The 24980-nt window shown below is 47.1% G+C and overlaps 2 protein-coding genes across 9 annotated transcripts in view; one reads left to right on the forward strand and one right to left on the reverse strand.

Annotated features, from left to right (window-relative positions):
• Positions 1 to 13670: 13670 nt before the first annotated feature.
• On the forward strand, positions 13671 to 20805 carry Map6d1 (MAP6 domain containing 1). The gene is made up of 3 exons (XM_040751103.1): positions 13671 to 14068; positions 18413 to 18530; positions 19078 to 20805. Exons 1-3 carry the CDS (start codon positions 13689 to 13691, stop codon positions 19153 to 19155), a joined length of 576 nt encoding a protein of 191 aa, XP_040607037.1. The 5' UTR covers positions 13671 to 13688; the 3' UTR covers positions 19156 to 20805.
• Positions 20806 to 22416: 1611 nt separating this feature from the next.
• Yeats2 (YEATS domain containing 2) overlaps positions 22417 to 24980 on the reverse strand; it is a 98162-nt gene continuing 95598 nt past the window's right edge. For all 8 annotated transcript variants that reach the window (XM_040751101.1, XM_040751098.1, XM_040751100.1 and 5 more), the window contains one exon: positions 22417 to 24029. In XM_040751101.1, the coding sequence (XP_040607035.1) occupies positions 23921 to 24029 (109 nt within the window). In that variant the 3' untranslated portion in view covers positions 22417 to 23920. The remainder of the gene's footprint in view (positions 24030 to 24980) is intronic.

Raw genomic sequence — 24980 nt, forward strand, 5'->3', positions numbered from 1 at the left:
ATTAATAAATGGGACCTCCTGAAACTGAGAAGCTTCTGTAAGGCCAAGGACACAGTCAGCAAGACAAAAAGGCAGCCCACAGAATGGGAAAAATATTCACTAATCCCACATCTGACAGAGGGTTGATCTCCAAAATTTACAAACAACTCAAGAAGCAAGTCTCCAAAACACCAAAGGACCCAATTAAAAAGTGGGCTGCAGAACTAAATAGAGAATTTTCAATAGAGGAGTCTAAAATGGATGAGAGGCACTTGAGAAAGTGCTCAACATCCTTAGCCATCCGGGAAATGCAAATCAAAACAACTCTGAGATACCATCTCACTCCTGTCAGAATGGCTAAAATCAAAAACTCCGAAGACAATTTATGCTGCAGAGGATGTGGTGAAAGGGGGACACTCCTCCATTGCTGGTGGGAGTGCCAACTGGTTCAGCCACTTTGGAAATCAGTATGGAGATTCCTCAGAAAAATGGGAATAAACCTACCACAAGACCCAGCAACTCCACTCTTAGGCATATATCCAAAAGATGCCCATTCATACAACAAAGAGGTCTGTTCCACTATGTTCATAGCAGCATTATTTGTAATAGCCAGAACTTGGAAGCAACCTAGATATCCCTCAACTGAAGAGTGGATAGAGAAAATGTGGTACATTTACACAATGGAGTACTATTCAGCAGAAAAAAACAATGGAATCCTGAGATTCGCAGGCAAATGGATGACACTAAAAGAAACCATCCTGAGTGAGGTAACCCAGTCACAAAAAGAGAAACATGGTATGTACTCTCTCATATATGGATTTTAGACATAGATCTGGGGAGTGCCAGCCTACAATCCCATGGCCAGAGAGTGTGGGAAACAGAAACTTCATTCAGTGGCTGATGGAAGAAGAGGCAGACTCCCTCGGTTAAGTACTGAGCTGAACTCAAGAAAGCCAGTAACAGAGAGGGAGGACTGATGACCAAAGGGATTAAGACTGGGCTGGTTTAACCCACAGAAACTGCTGACCTGACAAAGGTTAACTCTTGAATCCCAGGCATCAGCCTGGGAATCCAGTATGGGACTGATCAAGACCCCCTGTATGTGGGTGTCAGTGAGGAGGCCTAGGTAATCTATTGAGCCTTGGGCAGCAGATCAGTACCCATCCGGAGTATACACACGGACTTTGGACTCCCATTCAACAATGTGAGGTGCACTCTCACCCTGAACTCTTGGGGAAGGCTCTAGGCCATGCCCTATATGAAATGACAGACTATCGACACCCCCATGGAGGGCTTCACCCTCCCTGGGGAAATGAGGGGATAATGGTGGGTTTGGGGGAAAGCACAGGAAGAGGGGAGGGAAAGGGAGAGGGACCTGGAACTGACTTGTGAAGCAACCTTGTTTCTTATCTAAATTTAAACTGAAAAATAAAAAAAATATTAAGTACTTCTTGTACTGCCCAGATACAATTGGATGTACATGTCTATAATTTTCAAGTTGAAGACTGACAGTGTATAATTCAGGTTGGTAAAGCACTCAAAGTTCACTTTAGTGAAGTGCTTAAACTTTATAAGCAAGGCATTTCTTTTTCCTTGGTGCAGGAAGGGGTTGTCTCACTGCTGTCTTCCAGATGACCACGCATTATCTCATCACCCAGTCTGTAAGGTCTTGAGGATGGTCTCTCTGACTCACTTGCTTTCTCCAGAAGCAAGGATAAACCGTGTGCAGTATAGTTGAGCCAATAGGAATCTGGCTCAAGGATAAACCGTGAGCCAGATTCCTATTGGCTCAACAGTGCTTTATTGACATAAGACTTCCCCAACATTCATGACCTCTGCTGGCCTGGAAGTCACTTGTAGCCCAGGCAGGCTTTGGGCTCACAGTGCTCAGCCTGCACCTGTCTCCCTCATGTAGGGTATAGAGTCATGAACCTCCACACCATGTAGGCTCCTGCATTTGAGCACTGGTTCTCAGTCGGTGGTGCTGCTTGGGGAGGTTTAGGGGTGTGTCCTTGTTGGAAGAAGTATGTCACTGGAGGCAGGCTTTAAGATTTAAAAACGCATGCCATTTTCCAGTTTGTCCTCTCTACTCCTTGTTTTCAATTCCAAGTGTGAGCTCTCAGTATGCTACTCTAGCCACAATGATGCCTGCCTGCTGCCAGGCCTCTGCACCATACAGCGATGGGCACATACCTCTGGAACTATAAGCCTATATAAATCCTTCCTGCGCTTGGCCATGGTGTTTTATCATACCAATAGAAAGGTAAACAATCCATGCGCACATCCACATAAATAAGATAAATCTTAAAAATGAAATATTGCTTCTACCTACACTAAGAGACCATGGATGCCAGCCCAGACTACTATACCCGGCAAAGCTCTCAATCACTATAGACGGAGAAAACAAGATATTCCATGACAAAACTAGATTCAACCAATATGTGTCCACTAACCCAGCCCTACAGAAAATTTTGGAAGGAAAACTCCAACCCAAGGAAGCTAACTACAACCAGAAAAACATAAGCATTAGAGAATCCCTCTCTACCAACAGCCAAAAGAACAAAGGGGCGAAATTCCACCCATAATTCCACCAACAACAACCATCGCAAATCGAAGAAGGATGAGCAATCAATGGTCATTAATATCCCTCAATATTAATGGCCTTAACTCACCCATAAAAAGACACAGACTAGCAGAATGGATTCGAAGACAGAACCCTTCCTTCTGCTGCATACAAGAAACACACCTCACCCTCAAAGACAGACATTACTTGAGAGTTAAAGGTTGGGAAAAAATTTTTCAATCAAATGGACCCAAGAAACAAGCAGGGGTAGCAATCCTAATATCTAACAAACTAGACTTTAAAATAAAATCAATCAAAAGAGATGAAGGAGGTCATTACATACTCATCACAGGTGAAACCCACCAAGACGAAGTGTCTATCCTGAACATCTATGCCCCCAATACAAAGGCATCCACATTCGTTAAAGAAACATTATTAGAACTTAAATCTCATCTAAAGCCCCACACAGTTATAGTGGGAGATTTCAACACACCACTCTCACCACTAGACAAGAATACCAGACAGGAACTCAACAAAGAAGCAAAGGGTCTAATAGAAGTAATGACCCAACTGGGATTAACAGATATCTATAGAACATTTCATCCACATAAAAAAGAATATACCTTCTTCTCACCACCACATGGAACCTTCTCAAAAATCGACCACATACTTGGCAACATATCAAACCTCAGCAGCTACAAAAAAATTGGAATAACTCCATGCATCTTATCAGACCACCATGCCTTAAAATTAGAATTCAACAACAACACAAATTGCAGAAAACCTACAAACTCATGGAAATTGAATAATGCTCAACTGCACCATCCCTGGGTCAAAGAGGAAATAAAAAAAGAAATTAAAGACTTCCTCGAACTCAATGAGAATGAAGACACAACATACCCAAACCTATGGGACACTTTGAAAGCAGTGCTACGGGGAAGTTCATAGCACTAAGTGCTCACATGAAGAAACAGGAAAACAGTTATACCAGAGAATTAACATCACAGCTAAAAGCTCTAGAACACAAAGAAGCAAACTCCCCCAGGAGGAGTAGACGCCAGGAAATAATCAAATTGAGGGCTGAAATCAACAAAGTAGAAACCAGGAAAACAATACAAAGAATCAATGCAACGAAGAGTTGGTTCTTTGAGAAAATCAACAAGATAGACAAACCTTTGTCCAAACTTACCAAACAGCAGAGAATGAACACGCAAATTAACAAAATCAGAAATGAAAAGGGGGACATAACAACAGACTCTGAGGAAATCCAGAGAATCATTAGGTCATACTTTGAAAACCTGTACTCCACAAAATTCGAAAATTTAAAGGAAATGGATGACTTCCTGGACAGCTATCATTTGCCAAAACTAAATCAAGAACAGATAAGCAATTTAAATAGACCTATAACCCCTATGGAAATAGAAGCTGTCATCAAAAGTCTCCCAACCAAAAAAAGTCCAGGTCCAGATGGCCTCAGTGCAGAATTCTACCACAAATTCAAAGAACAGCTTATACCAATTCTTCTCAAAGTGTTCCACACAATAGAAGCAGAAGGGTCTTTGCCAAACTCTTTCTATGAGGCTTCAATAACCTTGATCCCCAAGCCACACAAAGATACAACCAAGAAAGAGAACTTCAGACCAATATCCCTCATGAACATTGATGCAAAAATACTCAATAAAATACTGGCAAATCGGATCCAAGAACACATCAAAACAATCATTCACCACGATCAAGTAGGTTTCATCCCAGGGATGCAGGGATGGTTCAACATACGAAAATCCATCAACGTAATCCACCATATAAACAAGCTGAAAAACAAAAATCACATGATCATCTCACTAGATGCTGAAAAAGCCTTTGACAAAATCCAACATCCCTTCATGATAAAGGTCTTGGAGAGATCTGGGATAACAGGGACATACTTAAACATAATAAAAGCCATATACAGTAAACCAACAGCCAACATCAAACTAAATGGACAGAAACTCAACGCAATTCCTCTAAAATCAGGAACAAAACAAGGCTGTCCACTCTCTCCATACCTTTTCAACATGGTACTTGAAGTTCTAGCTATAGCCATACGACAACAAAGGGGGATCAAGGGGATACAAATTGGGAAGGAAGAAGTCAAACTTTCACTGTTTGCAGACGATATGATAGTTTATATCAGTGACCCAAAGAACTCTACCAGGGAACTCTTACAGCTGATTAACACCTTCAGCAAAGTGGCAGGTTACAAGATCAACTCAAGAAAGTCAGTAGCCCTACTATATACAGATGATAAAAGGGCTGAAAGAGAAATCAGAGAAACATCACCCTTTACAATTGCCACAAACAACATAAAATACCTTGGGGTAACGCTAACCAAACAAGTGAAAGACCTGTATCGTAAGAACTTTGAATCTTTAAAGAAAGAAATTAAAGAAGCCCTCAGAAAATGGAAAGATCTCCCATGCTCTTGGATAGGTAGGATCAATGTAGTAAAAATGGCAATCCTGCCAAAAGCAATCTACAGATTCAATGCTATCCCCATTAAAATCCCAGCACAATTCTTCACAGACCTTGAAAGAACAATAATCAATTTTGTATGGAAAAACAAAAGACCCAGGATAGCCAAAACAACCCTGTTCAACAAGGCAACGTCCGGAGGCATCACTATCCCTGACCTCAAGCTCTATTATAGAGCTATAGTCCTGAAAACAGCTTGGTATTGGCACAAAAATAGACAGGCAGACCAATGGAATCGAATTGAAAATCCGGGTATTAACCCACACACGTACGAACATCTGATCTTTGACAAAGAAGCTAAAAATATACAATGGAATAAAGAAAGCATCTTCAACAAATGGTGCTGGCATAATTGGAGACTGGCATGTAGAAAAATGCGGATCGATCCATGTTTATCGCCATGCACAAAACTTAAGTCCAAATGGATCAAAGACCTCAACATAAATCCAGCCACACTGAACCTCTTAGAAGAGAAAGTGGGTGGTACCCTTGAAAGAATTGGTACAGGAGACAGCTTCCTGAACATAACACCAGTAGCACAGACAGTGAGATCAACAATTAATAAATGGGACCTACTGAAACTGAGAAGCTTCTGTAAGGCAAAGGACACAGTCAGCAAGACAAAAAGGCAGCCCACAGAATGGGAAAAAATATTCACTAATCCCACATCTGACAGAGGGTTGATCTCCAAAATTTACAAAGAACTCAAGAAGCAAGTCTCCAAAACAGCAAAGGACCCAATTAAGAAGTGGGCTGCAGAACTAAATAGAGAGTTTTCAATAGAGGAGTCTAAAATGGCTGAGAGGCACTTGAGAAAGTGCTCAACATCCTTAGCCATCCGGGAAATGCAAATCAAAGCAACTCTGAGATACCATCTCACTCCTGTCAGAATGGCTAAAATCAAAAACACCAATGACAATTTATGCTGGAGAGGATGTGGTGAAAGGGGGACACTCCTCCATTGCTGGTGGGAGTGCCAACTGGTTCAGCCACTTTGGAAAGCAGTATGGAGATTCCTCAGAAAAATGGGAATAAACCTACCACAAGACCCAGCAACTGCACTCTTAGGCATATATCCAAAAGATGCCCATTCATATAACAAAGATGTCTGTTCCACTATGTTCATAGCAGCTTTATTTGTAATAGCCAGAACTTGGAAGCAACCTAGATGTCCCTCACCCGAAGAATGGATAGAGAAAATGTGGTACATCTACACAATGGAGTACTATTCAGCAGAAAAAAATAATGGAATCATGAGATTCGCAGGCAAATGGATGACACTAGAAGAAACCATCCTGAGTGAGGTAACCCAGTCACAAAAAGAGAAACATGGCATGTACTCTCTCATATATGGATTTTAGACATAGATCTGGGGAGTGCCAGCCTACAATCCTATTGCCAGAGAGTCTGGGAAACAGAAACTTCATTTACTGGCTGGTTAAGTACCGAGCTGAACTCAAGAAAGCCAGTATCAGAGAGGGAGGACTGATGATCAAAGGGATTAAGACTGGGCTGGTTGAACCCCCAGAAACAGCTGACCAGACAAAGGTTAACTCTTGAATCCCAGGCATCAGCCTGGGAATCCAGCATGGGACTGATCAAGACCCCCTGAATCTGGGTGTCAGTGAGGAGGCCTAGGTAATCTATTGAGCCTTGGACAGCAGATCAGTACCCATCCCAAGTATACACACGGTCTCTGGACTCCCATAGAACAATGTGAGGTGCACTCTCACCCTGAACTCTTGGGGAAGGGTCTAGGCCCTGCCCTATATGAAATGACAGACTATGGACACCCCCATGGAGGGCCTCACCCTCCCTGGGGGAATGAGGGGATAACGGGGGGGGGGGATGGGGGGAGGGCACGGGAGGAGGGGAGGGAAAGGGAGAGGGACCTCGTACTGACTTGTGAAGCAACCTTGTTTCTTATCTAAATTTAAAATGGAATAATAAAAAAATATTAATGAAAAAATAAAAATAAATAAATAAAAAAAATAAATAAAACATATCATCCTAAAAAAAAAAAAAAAACAAAAAAAAAACAAAAAAAAAAAAAAAAAAAAAAAAATGAAATATTGCATACACTATCAGGACAGATTTTAAACCTGTCTAAAATACCTGATTATGTGAGATTTGACCCTTTCAGGTTCTAGACACCGGTTCAAGTATATGACTGGTGCTTCTGAAAACCTGAACAGTAGATCCCCAGATCAACTTATAGAGAGGTGGACTGGCCCATGAGAAGTGTTTCTTACGACACCAGTAAGGCTTGCTAGAGTTCAGCCTTCACGGAGATAAAGGAGGCATCTTAAGATCAACAGACAGCCAAACAAATTAGAGATTCAAAGCTGTCTTTGAGGATACATTGATATCTGTGTCTTACTAACAACCAGGGCTTTGTTCACCCAGCACAATGGCTACGAGGTCCATACTCCAGTGTCACGAGAAGAAGAGGATCATGGGAGGTTGAAGGGATTATGAGGAGGCACCAGTAGATAAGACATACTTTATTTACTCTGGCCTAACGCTGCCACATAAACCACTAGGCAAGCAACAGCCAGCAGGCACTCAGGCATAATCCAGCACACATATGCTCATACACAAACCTTCACACCACACAGAGAGGGGGGGGAGGAGAGAGAGGGAGGGGTGGGGAGGTCCCCAAGCTTCCTGCCATGTCAATGGACTAAACCTCTGAAACTGTAAGCCAGTCCCAGTTAAATGTTTTCCTTTATAAGAGTTGCCACGGTCATGGTATCTCTTCACAGCAATAGAAACCCTAACTAAGACAATGGCAAACCTTTTTAAAATAAATGTTTAGAGCCAGTGTGTTGGTGCGGGTGGATCTCTATGAGTTTGAGAGCAGCCTTGCTTGCTTAATGACTTTCAGGCCAACCAAAGCTATATAGTTAGATCCTGACTTTAAAACTTGTGTGTATGTGAACTGAACTCCTGGAACCAAGTGACAGAGATGGAGGAGTGATGAGCAAAGGGGTAAAAACCATGATGGTGAAACCCGCAAAGACAGCTGACCAGATAAGAGGGAGCTTTCGAATCCCAAATTCATGGCTGAGAGGCCACATGGGACTGACCCAGACTCCATGAATGTAGTCCCAGTGAGGAGGCCACAGAAATCACTGGGGCCTTGGGTAGCAGATCAGTGTTTACCATAGTTTATGAATGATCTTTGGGAGCCCATTCCAAATAGAGGGATGCTCGCTTAGCCTGGACACATGGGGAAGGGCCTAGTTCCTGTATTGGATGAAATGACAGACTTTGGAGATCCCCACAAGGAGGGCTTCACCCTCCCTAGGGAATGATGTAGGGATGGGGTGGGGGGCTGCGGGGACTGGTGGAGGGACAAGGGAGGAGGGGTGGGAGAGGGAGCTGGGATTGGCATGTGAAGCATTCATGTTTCTAATTTAAATAAAAACATACATTGAGAAAAAATAAAATCAGAAAAATTCTTGTGTGTATGTATATAGTGTGTATGAGTGTATGTACTGACTTTAAAACTTGTAAGTATGTATATAGTGTGTATGTGTGCTTCTGAGTGTATGTGCACCACATGCGTGCAGGAACCCACAGAGGCCAGAAGAAAGCACCAGACCCCCTGGAGTAATAAAAAGTTGCGAGTTGTCATGTGGATACTGTAAACTGAACTCAGTTCCTCTGTAAGAGCAGCAGGTGCTCTGAACTGTTGAGACGTTTCTCCAGTCCATGGAATACCATTTAACCAGGATGAAAATGCATGTACGTACTTGGCAAAGAGTGTTTGTTTGTTTGCTTTTATTTTTGAGACAGGATCTCAATATGTAACCCTGACTGACCTGGCAGTCACTATGCAGACCAGGCTGACCTCAAATTCACAGATATCAGCCTGCATCTCACTCCTCAGTGCTGGGATTAAAGGTGTGTGGCACCACACCTGAATATTCTAATGTTTGCTTATTTGTATTTTGTTATGTGTACATGCCAGAGTGTATGCACATGCACTAGGTGCAGAAGGAGCCCTCAGAAGTCAAAGGAGGGCGTCAGAGCCGCTAGAACTGGAGTCACAGGGGCTTGTGAGATGTCATGTTGCTACTGGGAACTAAACCCGGGTATTCTGCAAGAGCAGCAAGTGCTTCTAACTACAGAACCACCTCTTCATCCTCTGGAAAGAGGGTTTTAAATGTCTGCTGAGCAGACACTTTTACTGTGCTCGTGGGAGTTTGTGCTCCCCTGAGCCTAGGAAATGAAACTGTATTTCAAGTTTAAAAAGCTTGTGGCTGACTCTGACATCACAAGCTGAGGACATGTGACTGGAAACACGGGGGGATTGTCTGCCTTGAGAGTAACGAATTCCTTGATTTTCACGGGATGTGCTGAGAATTATCTAAATCTGGTAGGGAGAAATAACGTGACCTCTGGAATTCCTGCTGTGGACCATCTGAGGCAGACTCTTGGCGTGGGTGCTTCCGGTTGTGTTCTCAGATGAGGTGACTTACTCTGTACTTCTTAAGAGCACAGCATCACAGTCTGGGAAGACTCACAATGTACCTGCCCCCAAAAGCCTTCCTGATCCCAGGAGTGAGAATGTAGAGGGCAAGGTCTTGCCAGCATCCTATGAAGATAAGGTACACCTGTCCCTGTGATGGTCTTTGTAATGCCTCTGATGGCTGGACTTCTTTTCTGACCTCTATGTGGGATGCTGTGGGGTATGATAGTAAATGTTTTTAACTGTAGTGATGGGGAGGTCCTTCTGCATGCTGCAAATATGTGTTGCTTTCATTGACTGATGAATAAAGTAGTTTCAGTCAATGGACAGGCAGGATTTATCTGAGAATTCCAAACAAAGAAGCAGGGAAAAGAAAGACGAAAGGAGACACTATGTAGGTACGTTGTCTGGAAGCGTGAGGCGGGAGATCCGATACCTAACACCCATGTAGAAAGCTGGACATGGCTGGACATGTCTGTAACCTCAGCACTTGTCAAGAGACAGAAGACAGGCTGGTCCTAAGAGCTCACTGTGGAATGTACACTGTGGAAGCCCCTTAGTGAATATGCACTGCTATTTGCTCTGAGTTAGCGATAATCTAGATATTATCCAACCAGCATTGAGAGGGGTGCAAGACTCGTGGTGTGACACTCCCCCACCCCCACATATGCATGCATGCACACAGGCACACAGGTGGGGGAGGCTTTGACAATGAAAAACACAAGACCAAAGGGAAAAGACTAAATTTTGAAGGCGGGCTTTGCCCTGCTTCCCAGATTGCTGGCTCTCTGAGTAAAACACCGTTTAAACATTGAGTTCTGTGAAGGTGAGGATGGGATCCTTCAGGTTCAGTGCTAGAGCATGGGGAAGGCCATGTTTGCTACAGGTATCATGCTGCCCACACAAGCCTGCATGAGGCCAGCCATGGCTCCTCTCCTAGCTGCACACGGTGGGTATTCAATACCCCTAGGATGGCCTCTCTGCTGAGGTTTGATCTCTGCTTCCCAGACCATGTTCTCCCTGGGTGCTACTTGGCTACGCTGTCCCTGAAGGAGAGGGTCCCCTGGCTGCTGCCTGACCTCCCTTCCTCCACTCTCATTTCCTAATAGGAACCTCTGTGGCTTCCGTTGTGGTGTGGGTCTTCTGAGTCCAGACATTCTGTACCCTCATCTAGTCCATGTGTCTCTAGAGGCACTGTGATAGTTACAGGTTGTGGGGGTGTGGGGGAGTGGCGGTTTGGGTTGTGAGTGGGTGGGGGTATGTGGTGTGGGGGTGGGGACTGAGTGCACCTCAGCACTGCTGGTGACACCTCAGCACTGCTGGCAAAAGAAGTGAGGTCACCTAGAGAAGCAGCCTCGGAGCTCATCAAGATTTCCATCTTTGGGGTCCGGAGAGATGGCTCAGTGGTTAAGAGCACTGACTGCTCTTCCTGAGGACCTGGTTTGGTTCCCAGCACCCACATGGTGGCTCACAGCTGTCTGCAACTCCAGCTCCAGAAGCTCCAACAACCTCTTGGCCTCCTCCAGTGCTACACACAGTGGTACACACACATGCAGACTAAATACTCAACACATAAAACAAATAAAAAGTCCATCTTCAAAACAATTTAAACTTTATTTGTTGCATGGGAGGAACCCACATCATGTGTGTGGTCAGAAGAGAATCTGTAAGAGTTGGTTCTCTCCTTTCACCACATGGGGCCTGGGGCTCAAATTCAAGCTATCAGGCTTGGTGGCAAGTGCCTTTACCATCCAAGTGCCATCTTGCTATCCCAGATTTCCCTGACTGGATTCTTAATCCTAGAACCCAGGCCTTCCTCTCCACTCCGTGTACCAAGCCTCTAGTGCCATCCCTCATCTGTCCAGCCCCAGACTATTTCTCCAGCTGGCTCTGGAAATGTCACTGACAGAGTCCCAGAAATACACATCATCCCCTACTGCCTTGCAAGAGAAAGTTAACTCCCTGTGTGTCCATCAAGGCCAGCTCTGCCCTACCCTCTGCCATCCCTCAGTGGTTCCCTGACTCCTCCTTCCCACAGGCTAGCCTAGCCTCAGCCCTCCCCATTTATACCATCTGGGCTAACATTTTTCTCATCTAACACAATAAATCTTGAGGGCACTCAAAATCGGCCCTAGCAGGATGTAAGCTTGATGCGTGAACAAGTAAAGGGGTCCATGGAGGTAGCTCAGGGGTGCACACAGTCCTGGGTTCAATCTCTTGAGAATGAAAAACACAATTTAAAAGGTGTGTGTGTAGTTCCCATCATCCGTGTGCTAGCGCATAGCCATCTATAGCCCCACCCTGGGGGATCTGACTCACTCTTTTGGCCTCTGCGAATGGTGTACACACATACATGTACTCACACACATACAATAAACACATCTTTAAGAGGTTTTCCTGCATTTGTTGTTTATCTTGCCTTTGTGTGTAGGTATATGCACCATAATTCACCCAGAGGTCACAGGACAGTCGGGGAGTGTGTACTTCTGTCACGTGAGTCCTCGGGAATGAACTCAGGGCACTAGGCTTGGTGGGAAGTGCCTTTAGCCTCGAGTCATCTCACTGGCCATGAAAGAGTATTTTCACTTAAATGACCTAGAAGCTTGGCTGCCCAGACACTACACCTCTCCCCTCTGGATGTCACCCAGCTTGTGAAACAATATTTTGTCTTCTGAAGAGAAGGAAGGAAGGAAGGAAGAAAGGAAGGAAGGAATTCCTCTTCCCTGCTGGGAAAGTATTTTGGATGTATACAAAAGCCTCCCCAGGAAAAATGACCTCATAAATTAAAGGGTGGTTCCTTCTATGCTGTGAAGAAGTTTACTGTAAAAAGCCAAACATACAAACAACCCCCCGGAAAAAAATCCACTCCAAGCTCAGCCTGCCCCTGACATGATGTGATTGCTTCCTTTCGACTTAAAAACACTACTCTTGCTGTGCAGTGGTGGTGATAACATGACTTTAATTAATCCCAGCACTTGAGAAGCAGAGGCAGGCAGATCTCTATGAGTTCCATGCCAGCCTGGTCTACAGAGTGAGTTCCAGGACAGCCAGAAGTGTTACACAGAGAAACCCTGTCTAAAAACGAACAAACAAAAACGAGAACACTACCCTGCCCTGCTTCCAAACCAAGAGCCTTTCCGACTCTCCATCAGTCTGCTAATCAAAGGACTCCCTGTGCCCTCAACTGGCTCCTTAGGAACGGCGGGCTGTAGTGTGCTGTAGTTTTCTCCTGTGCTTTATTTTATAGCTACTAGCTTTCTGCTTCCAGGTTGACTAACCCAGAGCCCAGCTCCCAGTTCACAAAGTCAGTCTGCTCTGGATAAGCAGAGATACCTTTGGGATCCCCATGAATGCACCTTTGACAAACGACTTTCCAAGCCCCAGGTTTAACTTTGTCAATATGGGGCCATAGGCAGGCTTGGGCTGTTAAACTGGCAATGGTATGTCACTTCCGTACAACTTCTGAGGGGCAGTCCTCTGAGGTGGACACCTTCCAAGTTCAGCCAGAATTTCGTGTAACTAACAGTGTTTTTATGGTTGAGTACAGACTGGATACACTCAGAAAGCCTTTCCAGGGCAGCTGGTGTTGTCTCTGTGTTAAACTGATCTTCAACCCCGAATACAGCACACATGCATAGCAGAGGAAGGAATTTAGGGGTTTTCGAGCCTAGGGAGAGGCCGACTGGAAGCTAATGGCAGGTTTTAACGAAAACGGGATTGGTTGTCACACACTAAAACCAGCACGGTACAAGGCAAAGTCATGGGTTGACTCAAACATGTTTTTCAAGAAACATGGCCCCCAATGTTCCCTGCATCACCCTCCTTGTTGCCCCCCACTTCCACCCTGGGTGACCGCGGAGTCCCCAGGCACAGCTTAGCTCTATTCCGTGTCCACAGTGCCAGCAGAGACCTCTGTTCAAGCCACCCTCACCCAGCTTCAGGCAGAGTGATGGCGAGGACCTGCCTCCCTCAGGCCTCGCCCTCTGCGAACCCCAGGTCTGATTTATGAGGTCACATTCGGGGTATTTGGAGGTTCAACCACCCAAGGCCACAGGCGGTTTAAGGCTGCCCATAGGCCGTCCTTGCTGGGCGCCCGGTTGCGCGGAGGCAGCGGGCGGGCGGGCGGGCGCGCGCGGCGCGGGCGCGTGGCCGAGAGGCATGGCGTGGCCCTGCATCAGCCGGCTGTGCTGCCTGGCCCGGCGCTGGAACCAGCTGGACCGCTCGGATGTGGCGGTGCCACTGACTCTGCACGGCTACTCGGACCCCGGGAGCGAGGGGCCGGGCGCGGACTGCACCGCCTCCCGTGGGAGCCCGTCTGTGGCAGGCGCGCGGGAGCCCAGCCGCACCGTGCCGCTCACCCAGTACCAGCGTGACTTCGGCGTGCGGACCGCGCGCGCGGGGACCCGGGATGCGGCGCAGGAGCGCGTGCCCGGGCCGGGCGGCCGCAGGGGCCAGTCTTTGGCGCCCTCCGCCAGAGCGGTCTACGTGCTCCCTGTGGGGGACTTGGACGCAGCTGCGGTAGCGACCACGTCTTACAGGTGGGTATCTGGCTATGGCAGGAGACCACTTCGAATCTTTCCACCGGTGGTGGCAGGAAACTGAGTCCCAAAGCCGGGGGGGGGGGGACGACATGGAGCCTAGATGCCACAGGATCTGAAGAGTGACAGGGGAGCCTTTAGATCATCCCTTTGGTCTTCTGACACTACAGGCATGGCCTTCCCTGCCTTCTCTGCAGCAACCTACCCTGGGATCCAAAAGGGAGTCCCCCCTCCCGATTCCTCCTCCTTCCCTCTCAGACTGCTGCCCTTTAACTTGGGTGGGGTGAGCTCAGAGGGCTGTGCATAAGCCAACCCTCCAGGGCCCAGGGCCAGTGCCTGCTCTGATCAAGATCCCACTGCACAAAGGTCTTTTGCTCCCTTAGCAGCTCAGCTTTGGACAACTAAGGACTTCCTGCATCCTCTTTCCACTCATAGTGGGAAAATTAGAAATGACAAAAATAACAGATACCGCCTTAAAACCCTCACGCCACCCCTCCCAGACAGATGGATCTTTTCTAATTCTTAATGTACAATGACTCCATACACACTCTGTTTCTTCCATGGTACCATTCTTGCTGTCATCTTGTTTAAAAATCTTTAATATATATTAGTGTGTGTGTGTGTTACTTTTTTTTTAAACCTGATGTGATGTTTGACCATAAATAGTCTGAATGTTAATAACTGTCTGTATGTTAGCCTTTTCTTAGGCATACAGCTATATACCCCAATTATTTTTTGTCTCATTTGGGATCCCTAGTTTAGGACTATCTAAAACACTACTACTGCCTTAGTTACAGATGGTTAAATACCTTTAGGAATTTCATCGTTTAGATACCTTGGAGGTGCGATGGAAACTTGGGACTAAAAGGTATATGGTGGCTGAAACATGGCAGCCGGAGAGGCGCCTCACTGATTCGGAGAGCACCCTGCTCTTACAGAGGACGGGGCTCAGGCCAGGTGTCTTACAATGGCTTGGAACTCCAGCTTCAATGACATCTGACACCTCTGGCATTGGGGCATCTGCACTCACTCACATGCCCACGCACAGATGCACACACATAACTAAATGCAGACTACAAATGTCACATGTGGTACATGCAGATGGTCACGGCCCCACTGTCCCAATATTGGGGAGGCACTAGTTATGGGCTGTCACTGGACAGGATACTGTGAAGCTCAGCGAGCACAGATTGAAATGTATACATAACACAGCAAATAAGTAAACCGAAGGGCAGCTTCCCCCCTAAAGGTACTTAATGGCATGTGTGGTAGACAGCAGGCTTTGCGCTCTCTGACTCAAGCTGAACTCTTACAAGATGAATGGCACTAGTGGCAGGGCAGACAGGGCCTTCTGTTCTCAGGTCCCAGCTGGAGTCTTGGGCAGAACTGACTGCTGGTGTTGAATCCACAGCAGGAGAGGTCTCAGTGGTCCCTGGTCCTTCCAGCGGTTGGTTCTACGGGGGTCCTTCCAGGGGTCAAACAATCACTGGGGCTGGCAGAGAAAGGAAGGAAGCTGCCCTTCATAGCTGCTGAGCAGCTTGGGGATGTTGGTGCAAGCCCCTCTTCGTGAGGAATATTCCAGGAAAGGTTGTTTATGGGAAGTTGTCTATCCCACAATACATGGTAGGTCCAAATGTCCTGCAGGGCCCTCTAAGCTCTGTTGCTATTGCTCTCCCCCGAGCATACATGGCTCCACTCCCTGGGACCTCTGCTACTGCTGTCCCGCTATAAATGAGGAACTGAGCTGGTGTGACCACGTGGCTCTAAACAGCACAGGAAGGAGTGGGACACAGCACCGACTTTGTAGCCCCCAGGCTCTCGTTCTTTAGCACGGGTTAGGCAGCTGGTCTTTGGCCCCCTATTCCAGCCAGTTTCTCACAGCCAGCAGTGGAAAAGCACTGGCATATGGGGGCTCGCTTTTCCAAGTGTAAACCCTGCCTGTGGAGCCTCTTCCTTCCCTGGAATAGCAAGAGCCTGGCTGCCAGCCCTCACTCCCTCCAAAGCCCAGGAGCATTACTGACTTTCCCCAGAACCAAACCATCTAGTCTCCGGAATGCCTGAGATGATCCTCTGGGAGATCAGGCTGTAGTAATCCCATCCTGCCTTCCATCTTGTAAGACATACTTCATCCAAGTAAGGTTCTATAGGCATTCAGAAAACAGATCCAGGGACCCTATAGATACCAGAGCAAGTCTGTGGTCACTCCTGACCATAAGTGCCATGGACCCTCCAGACTTCCATCTCTCCCTGCTAACAGGCCCTGTGTCCCTTGGCTTCTGGTCACCTTGGAATGACTGACCTGCCTTGTTTGTCTGACCAGACGGGCATAGGAGTCCTATACAGTTAGCTTGGAGCTCTCAACCTGGCTAGCTTTGCCCAGAGCCTTGCCTTGCTTCCACAGTTCCTTCTAGGCCTGTCATGTCCATCGGTGTGATGGCATACTAGTTAATCCCAGGACTTGGGAGGCAGAGACAGGTGAATCTCTGTGAGTTCAAGGTCAGCTCTGGTCTGCATAACAAGTTGCAGGCCAACCAAAGCTACACAATGAGGCCTTGTTTCAAAAAGAGAAATGAACAAATGTGGCTGATGCTTTTTCAGAAACATAGGGCAGTTTGTATTTTTCCTTATCGTGGTGTAAGCCATGGTGCACCTTTCTCCTCCATGAGTAGCTGGGTTCTAATGAGTTCACTCTGTCCTTTCTCGATCCTATCACAAGCCCTGCCTGCTGGACTGCCCCCTGCAGCCACCCCAGGGACTGCTGTACGTTCTCCCTGCTTTGAGTCCCCTGTGCCACTTCAGTGCAGCTGACTTAGGCTGCCTGGTGACAGAAGGACATGCTGGGGGGCGGGGGAGGGAGGGAAGAGGCCCTGCCTTCCCAGGAGAAAGAGAACAGCATATGATTTAGACAGCTGGTCTTTGGAACCTTGATGCTTCAGAAGCAGAAATTATCTGACAGGCCCTGGCCCAGCTCTTCCTTACACCCAAGACGCTGAATACTGGCCACAACAGACGCCATGTCCCATTGCCCATGCCATCTGCCTGCCCAGCGAGGCAAGGCTCTGATGCTGCCAAGAAAAGACTCCTTTGTTGACTTCAGGGCATGAGCTTGGCCAGCATAGGGAGAGGGCCTAGCAGAGACAGGCACTGGCCCTGGCACTCTGAGTAAGCCCTGTGCTTACAGTCAAAGGAGGAACTGCCTTTCCGAGTTTACTATTTAGTAGAGACATCGACAAGATACAGAATATTCCATTGCCTATTATTCCTTGCCTAGTCCACTGACAAGGAATAGAGGAGTTGAACCTTTTCAGTGAGAGGTATGGGGCTAGCTTAGCCTGTCCTTTCCCTCCAGGAAAATGGCTCATGCATGGAAGCTCAGCCTGCAGATCAGCTTGGAGGTTTGAGATTATTACTGTAATTGATTCTTTTAAAAAACATATTTTTATGAGATTTTGTTTTATTCTTAAAAATCATGTGCATTTGTGTCTGTGCATGTGAGTGCAGTTGCCTGCCTGGCCAGAAGAAGGGTGATGACAGGACCCCTGGAGTTTGAGTGCCTGGCCATGAGACTTCTGATGTGGGTGCTGGGCATGGAACTATCATCCTTTGCCAGAAGACTATACCATGACTGCTATGTCATCCATCCGACTCCCATGATTTACCTTTTTTGTTGTGCACCTGTATGTACACGCATGTGCCCGTATCACAGCACACACATGGCGGCCAGAAGATGTGTGAGTTGGGTCTTCACTCCACCACATGGGTCCTGAGAAATGAGCTCAGGCCATTAGGTATGGTTGAGCACTCTTTTCCAATTTGCAAGCAGATGTACCTTTGCTGTGCTGGGCATTAAGATGGCATTCTTCTGCCCCTAAGCAGGCATGAAGGAGGTGACAGCCTTCACTGGCTCTTGGCTCCCTCCTAAGTGATCTGGCATCCAAAACGACAGCCTCCAGTCTATAAGGGCTTTGAGCACTGGGATTGTGTGTGTGTGTGTGTGTGTGTGTGTGTGTGTGTGTGTGTGTGTGTGTGTGTGTGCGCGCGCGCGCCAAATGTTGCCTGATGTTCACCTGCATGAGAATTTTGTGCCACTGCTGTTCCCGCCTATGTGACTGAGGTTTCTTGGTGGAACATTCAGAATGTTAGGGCAGGCTAGCTCAGAGCTACCTTCCTGAGCTGGCCCATCTGCCTGGAGCACCTGGTGCTTCTGGTCCTGTTTGTACAGGAAGACAAAAGGTCATTAGGAACTGAAGCAGGACCAGCAGTGAACAGGGCTTAGTCTTTTAAGAAGCTGGGGTCCAGGAAATGATTGACCCTGTGCAAGGTTGTGATTCCATTCTGTTGCAGGCAGGAATTCCAAGATTGGACTGGAGTGAAGCCCTCAAGATCTACAAAGGCAAGATCAGCCAGAGTCATCACAACTCACAGCTCTGGATGGGACCCCAGCCCTGCGGCCAGCTTCCAGGTCAGTCTGAGGCTCGTGCTTTCTGGGACTGAAAAGATGGACACCTGTTGTTCTCCAGGGCAGGGGTCAGGAAATAGCATGATGGTTAAGGACAGCAGTGCTCAACCAACTGTATGTAACAGCACTGCCCACTCTAGTGAGAGCATCTGTCCGCCTCCTGTCATGTCCCCTGACTACTCATAGGGCTGGTGACACTCAAGGGTGGGAGTGTAGCTCAGTGGTAGACTGATGTCTAGCATACACAAAGCCCTGAGTTCAGCCTCAACACAGCCCTGCTCCTTGCAAAAACACTAAAACCTACGTGACTCAGGCATGCTACATGTGAAGCTTGGGTTCTTTCGAAGGACTGCAGGGCTAGTTAGCATCTTTACCCAATTAAAGGCAAAGGGATCTCATGTTCCCTATGTCACCCCATAGCGGTGATGAAGCTCACTCTGCTAACTTCCACTGCCAGCTGCTGCAAGGGGCAAGGAATTCTTTTCCCAGAGCCAAGGATTGGGATGAGTGGAGGAAAGAGCTCACTAATGTGGCCACACTTCTTCTTCAGGTTCCAGAAGTGAGGAAATTCACACCGAATCCCTCAGCCATCTTTCAGACATCAGCTCCCCGGACTCTCAATGTGTGACCAGTGGGAATCATGGCTGCTGGGGGAGCTGAGGAGCACCTCCAGACCTACCAGAAGAGGGCCTGGCTTGGCCTTTGCTGACTGGAGTGGTATGGCTGCTGGCTCTCGCTGTGGTGTGGCGTGGAGGCAGATGGGCAGACCACCACCAGCTGCACTCAGCCTCTTCCACCCACCTCCTCAAGCAGAGGGGGAAAGGAGACTTGATCTTTGAAATTGCCATTTGGCACTTTTCAATTTTTAAATGAGGATCAATTCAGCTGTGAGCTGAACTGCTCCAGACTGAGAAATAGGCATCAATCAAGTCCTTGGTAGACCAGTTACCTACTTTAGGTGGTTTACCCAAGATGCATGTTAATTTTATTTGATAACCTATGGTAGTCCCAGATAGTTTTCTCATCTTTCCACAGAGCTCCACATGCTTACATTAAGAAATTATAGCCAAGCAGTGGTGGCACACACCTTTAATCCCAGGAGGCAGAGGCAGGCAGATCTCTGTGGATCTTGAGGCCAGCCTGGTCTCGGTCTCTCTCTCTCTCTCTGTCTCTCTCTCTCTGTCTCTCTCTCTCTCTCTCTCTCTCTCTCTCTCTCTCTCTCTCTCTCTCTCTCTCTCTCTCTCTCTCTCACACACACACACACACACACACACTGGTGAAATATATATCCAAGGAGATCATCCACATGTTTTTGGTTTCAAATGTAATTACTTTATAGCTAAGATGACTGTTTCAGGGAAACAACTTCCAGGATGAGTGAGATGTTGAAAGCATGAGCGGCATTCGCCCCATGTTTCTAGAGGCTGAGCCCTGTGCTACCAATTTCAGTTGTCTCCCCATAACACAAGGACTAGAAGGGACTGTCATGCACACCCGTGAGGAGCTGGGAGCATGCCAGGAGATCATCCCCTACAGGGACCTTCACCCTCTTGCCTGCTGGCTCTCCAACTCTGGTTAGGTACTCACTACCCCACTCCCCTTTAAACACCCACCTCTCAAACATTAGAAAGGAAATGTCTAGGAGGCCTGGCAGTGTTTGCTAAGAACTGTAAGGGTTTCCTTCAAAGCCAAGGCTGGGGAGGCAGCTCGGGCCTCCTCCACAGCATCCCCTCAGAGGGGCTAGCAGGCCCAGCCTCCCTCTTGTCAGCCCAGGAAATGCTGTTGAATCTTTTTGAAGGAAAAATCAAAACCGTATGCATATACCAAGGTTCCTGTTACTCTGTATTTGTCAGTTTGCATGCTCAGTGTTCCTGAGAGGCAAGACTGCCTGCCAGGCACCTACATGTAGGCAGTGAGTAGATTTAACAATTTACTAAAATGCAAAATTGTGCTGGGTAACTTAAGTTATAAACTTAATATACTCTTTCCCATTCATCCTGGTCTCTCAATAACGACTTTAATTACTATGCTAATATCCTGGACCCTTACAAACTCCAAGCTCTTTCTGCTGAGGACCACAGCTGACTCTAGTGTTGCAGGGGGTACCTTATTCCCAATTCAGTTCTCCTGTACCCTTAAGTGGGAAAAGGGACTCCCCCCGTGCCGATGCTGCTTCCACAGTGGGAACTTCCATTTCTGCATCTGAAAGTGGGGCTGCTGTCTCCTCCACCTTGCTAGGAACATGCAATGCTTAGCACAGTAAAGTCAACCAAGCATGGCTCCTGAATTGTCCTTTCCTGCTTACCTCTTCCTGCTGCCCTTGGCCCTGCTGTAGCCTCTGGCTGAACTCTGCCAGTGTCCATGCCATAGGCCCGGCAACCCCCCACTGCATGCATTTATTCTCTTGGTGTAGAGATACACGAGCCTGTCGAATTTGGCCAGCATAAAGCACACCAGTCCCTTTCTGGCACTGCAGAAGCCGTGGAGTGACGCTGACCTCTGCTAGGTTACAGGTTGGTCAGAACCTCAGCAATGTGCCACATAGCTCTTCCCACCAGCCCTCATCGGGCCACAAAGCTCCGTGAGCAACCCAAGAAGCAACCAAGACCAGTGTCAGCCATGCTCTCTTGCTCGTCTGGGTTCACCTCACACACACAATATGCATGAAGACCAGAGAAATGCAGTAGAGGATTAGCAGGGCTTATCTCTGAGGAGTATGTATGTGTTCCTGTATGTGAAGGTACATCTGTGTACTCCTTTATGTGGGTATGTTTGTGTGTTCCTGTGTGCAGGTATATATGCCTATGTTCCTATATGTGCAGGTACATGTGTGTTCCTTTATGTGTGGGTATGTTTGTGTGTTCTTGTGTGTGCAGGTACACATGTGTGTATTCCTGTATGTACAGGTACACGTGTAGAGGGCAGAGAACAACCAAAGTGTTTTTCGGGCATCTTTCTCTTTTCTCATTGGTCTGGAGGTCATCAAGTAGGAGAGGCTGACTCTATAGCAGGCCTCAGGGGATCTGCCTCTCCAGTGCTTGGGTTTTTTATGTGGGTTCTGGTGACTGAACTCAGGTACTGCACACACTTCACCAACTGAGCCATCTCTCCAGCTCTAATGTTTAAAATTAAAAATACTTTATCAAACCTGCTAAAATTCCTATAAAATTTAATAATTTTTATATTCTGTAAGTTTTCAAAAATAAAGAGCAGTTTAATCTGTTAATATGAGCAGAGTGTTCAATATTAATTTACCCCATATCCACAGTGACCAGTGTGGGAATTGCCTCAATCAACTATGTGTACATTACGAGGCTGACTATCAGAAAGCCCTGAAGGCCCTCTCACACGGTGAAGGAAGGACAGAATCCCAGGACTTGAAGCTTCTGGGGGGGAAGTATGCCCCACCCACCTGTGGCCCAGGGAGGGGCTGTTGGCACCCACCCTGGACTATGCTCCAGCTAATTTTACTCTCCAGGGTTCAGCTTTCTCACTGAGCCTCTGTGAAGTTGCTTCCCAGCAAGCTACTTCTGTGCCTCCTCACAGAAACTCCCTCCAAAAGCCACAGATTTCAGTTCTGGAGTGTCTGCACCTTTGGGGAACTTAAAAAAGCCACAATCGCAGATGACAATCCAAGGACTGTGTCACAGGAGTAGCTTCCAGACCTCAGCACAGACCAACTTTATCTCACCAGATAAAATAGTTTATGAGACTAATCTTCTGATGTTTTTGAGAAATTGAACCCATTTATGCATTTTCTTAACCCCAAATTGCTTGTATGAAATAATTGTGTCCATGGTCACCAAGTGAAGTGTCTTCTGTTTTGTATGTGACCTGAATGTAAATATGACCCATTTACATTACACAATTCCAGCTCAGAAAACCCACCACAAATACTAAAATTTTTATTGTAGACAAAATGATACACAATTATGTTACACATTATGATAGAAAAACATTTGAAACATTAACATACATGGAGACTATTAAATCATTTGATATTTCTTCAGCCAAAAGCAATTTCTTTAGGTTTTCATCACAATAAATGAATCTGCTCTCGTGTGGATATTATACCATGTAGGTCTCCGTCCACTTCTGAACAACACTGTGTGTGCGTCTATCAATCCACTGTGTGGTCTAGAGTCCGAATTATTAAGTGTTATACCAGCTATACCATGCTCGCCTTATTCCTGCTGGAAAGATCCCTTCTGTGCCTGCAGTTCTCAGGATGTATGATCCAGCTACCTTCCTGCTCTACTTCCTGACACACACCCATCTACAGGACCTGGGAGAACAGGCTTGCTGCTGCTTAAGCAAGTTTGACTTTGTCTCAGACCTTTCAAGTTTGCCTTGAGCAGAGTAAGAGAAGGTTTGCAACTGAAACTAAGGCCTTTCCTTTGCCCCCACAATAGTTAGAAGCCTGGAGAGACCCCAGTGTCTACACACACTGCTGCTGCTATCAAGCTCCTATCTGCCCCTCATGGAGCGGCTCTGTTCCCAAGCACTGGCACCCTGGGTTAGAGCAGCTCTCTCCCACAGTAAGGCACTCACAGGTGTTTCAACCCTTTTCATCTCGGTAAAACTCTTTGGCGGAGGACAGGACCCTAGGTTTACCGAGAGGACAATCCCAGCAAAGTTTGCCCTGGGGCTGCCTCCCTGGACCCTGGACATGAGACAGCAGCAGGAGCTTCTACAGCCCACATGGATATGAGGCCCCAGTGCTCAGATCACCACTGACCAAGCGCCTGACTCTGTGGATGATGCTTACACTAACAGTGACAGATTCCTGTGTTACATGGGCACAGGCTTCATGCCTTGTGACCTCTGCTGGGATCCTCAACACTGTCACAGAAGCACTGGCATCGGGTTCCATGAAAGTCTCAGTCTGTAGCCTCCTTGGTCTCTAGTTTTCCACATGGCATGTTACCCCTCTGCAGCTGACTCACACTGGCCAAGAGTTCAGCCCTTCCACACTGAGGCAAGATGCTTGCTTGCTCTGTTCTTCTCTAGAGTACCCCAGAGCAGCGTGTCAGGTTGATCTCCGCCTTCTGGAAAGCGGGCCCAGGTGAACCCAAGCACACTCCAAAGAGGGAGCACCTTGTGCATATATGCCTTGTCTCATGCTAAGAGCCCTCCAGAGCCTGTACGGAGTGAAGAAATGCAAGCTGACACAGTTGCGTGTCCATTCAGCTTCCCTCCAGAACTGGGAAACAACTCAGTCTTAAAAGGGCTGCACCTGGGACTCGATGCCATGTGACCCGCAGTTAGGTGGAAGGAATGGTATGGTAGCTATGGCATTTAACACACAGAAACCACCTTTCCCCAAACACAAGGGTTTGCATACTTCAGAAACAGCTTCCCATCCTGCTTTTCCGGAATCATCTTCACTGTATTCACTGATCCTCATTCAGTCTCCCCATGTGTTTGTTTGTGAGAAAATCCAGAAAAGGAATGTTGCAAATTGCCTGGTGGATATTACTCACTGTGATTTCTTTGGGAACCCTAGTCCAAAACAAAACAAAAGTATAATTAGGTTTAATGTGTCAAATGCATTCAGTAATAATTTAGTCAGTTAATTTACCAAAGGGACCACTCTCTGATTAAAGGAGGTGACGGCAAAATCTATGCAATGACTCGGGGTCATTCTTTCTCCCAGTCCCACCCAGGGCTCAAATCTCACCTCCTCGTCACAGGAACCAGAAGGACTTCATGCAGAGAGAGGAAGCAAAGCAGACAGCAGAAGAGAATGTTGCTAAGTCTCCTTCTAAGTCTTAGCAGACTCACGTTTGCATCAAAGCCCATGAAAATATGGGCCACCTGTTATCCCAGAAAGTGCGAGGCAGCCCTGTCCAGCAAAGCGTGAGCTTACACACTCTCAAACCACCCAGGCCACCGTGTCTCCAGTCAGGAACACAGAAAGCATGGTTCCTCCTGCTTTCCAAACAGGATAATAGGGAGCGGGCCTGGCAATTTTTATCTCTGCTTCTTTTTCTCACTCAAGACTTCTATGCATGTCTGACATAACACCCTCATTTGGGCCCTATCACCTCAGGTACTGCCTTACAGTGTCAGGGTTTTATGACAGTCCTCAGCGCTACAGGAAGGAAAAGAGGGTGTGGGCTACCATTCCTCTAAGGCCAGAGAACTCTGCATCCCACACAGAGACGACTGTGTCAGGACAGAAACAGGAGTGAGCGCAAGGGTTCCCAGCAAGTGAGCTGAGTCTGAATCTGTGATCTGGGACACTGGAGATGACTCCCGTTCAGAGGTTCAGAGCTCCGTTTCCCAGGTTCTAAGGAACTGTGTCTGGAATGATAAATGCCTTAGGAAATACTTATCAAACTTGACCTTAGAGTCTGCAAGGTGAGTGAGACGTTACTGTCTTCAATGTGAGAACCTGCTGCCTGCTCTACCCTGTGACACAAGAGAGCCGGGTGTCTATGAAACAATGGC

The sequence above is a fragment of the Mesocricetus auratus genome, unplaced genomic scaffold, assembly GCF_017639785.1.
Source record: "Mesocricetus auratus isolate SY011 unplaced genomic scaffold, BCM_Maur_2.0 Super-Scaffold_100008, whole genome shotgun sequence".
Classification (NCBI taxonomy): domain Eukaryota; kingdom Metazoa; phylum Chordata; class Mammalia; order Rodentia; family Cricetidae; genus Mesocricetus; species Mesocricetus auratus.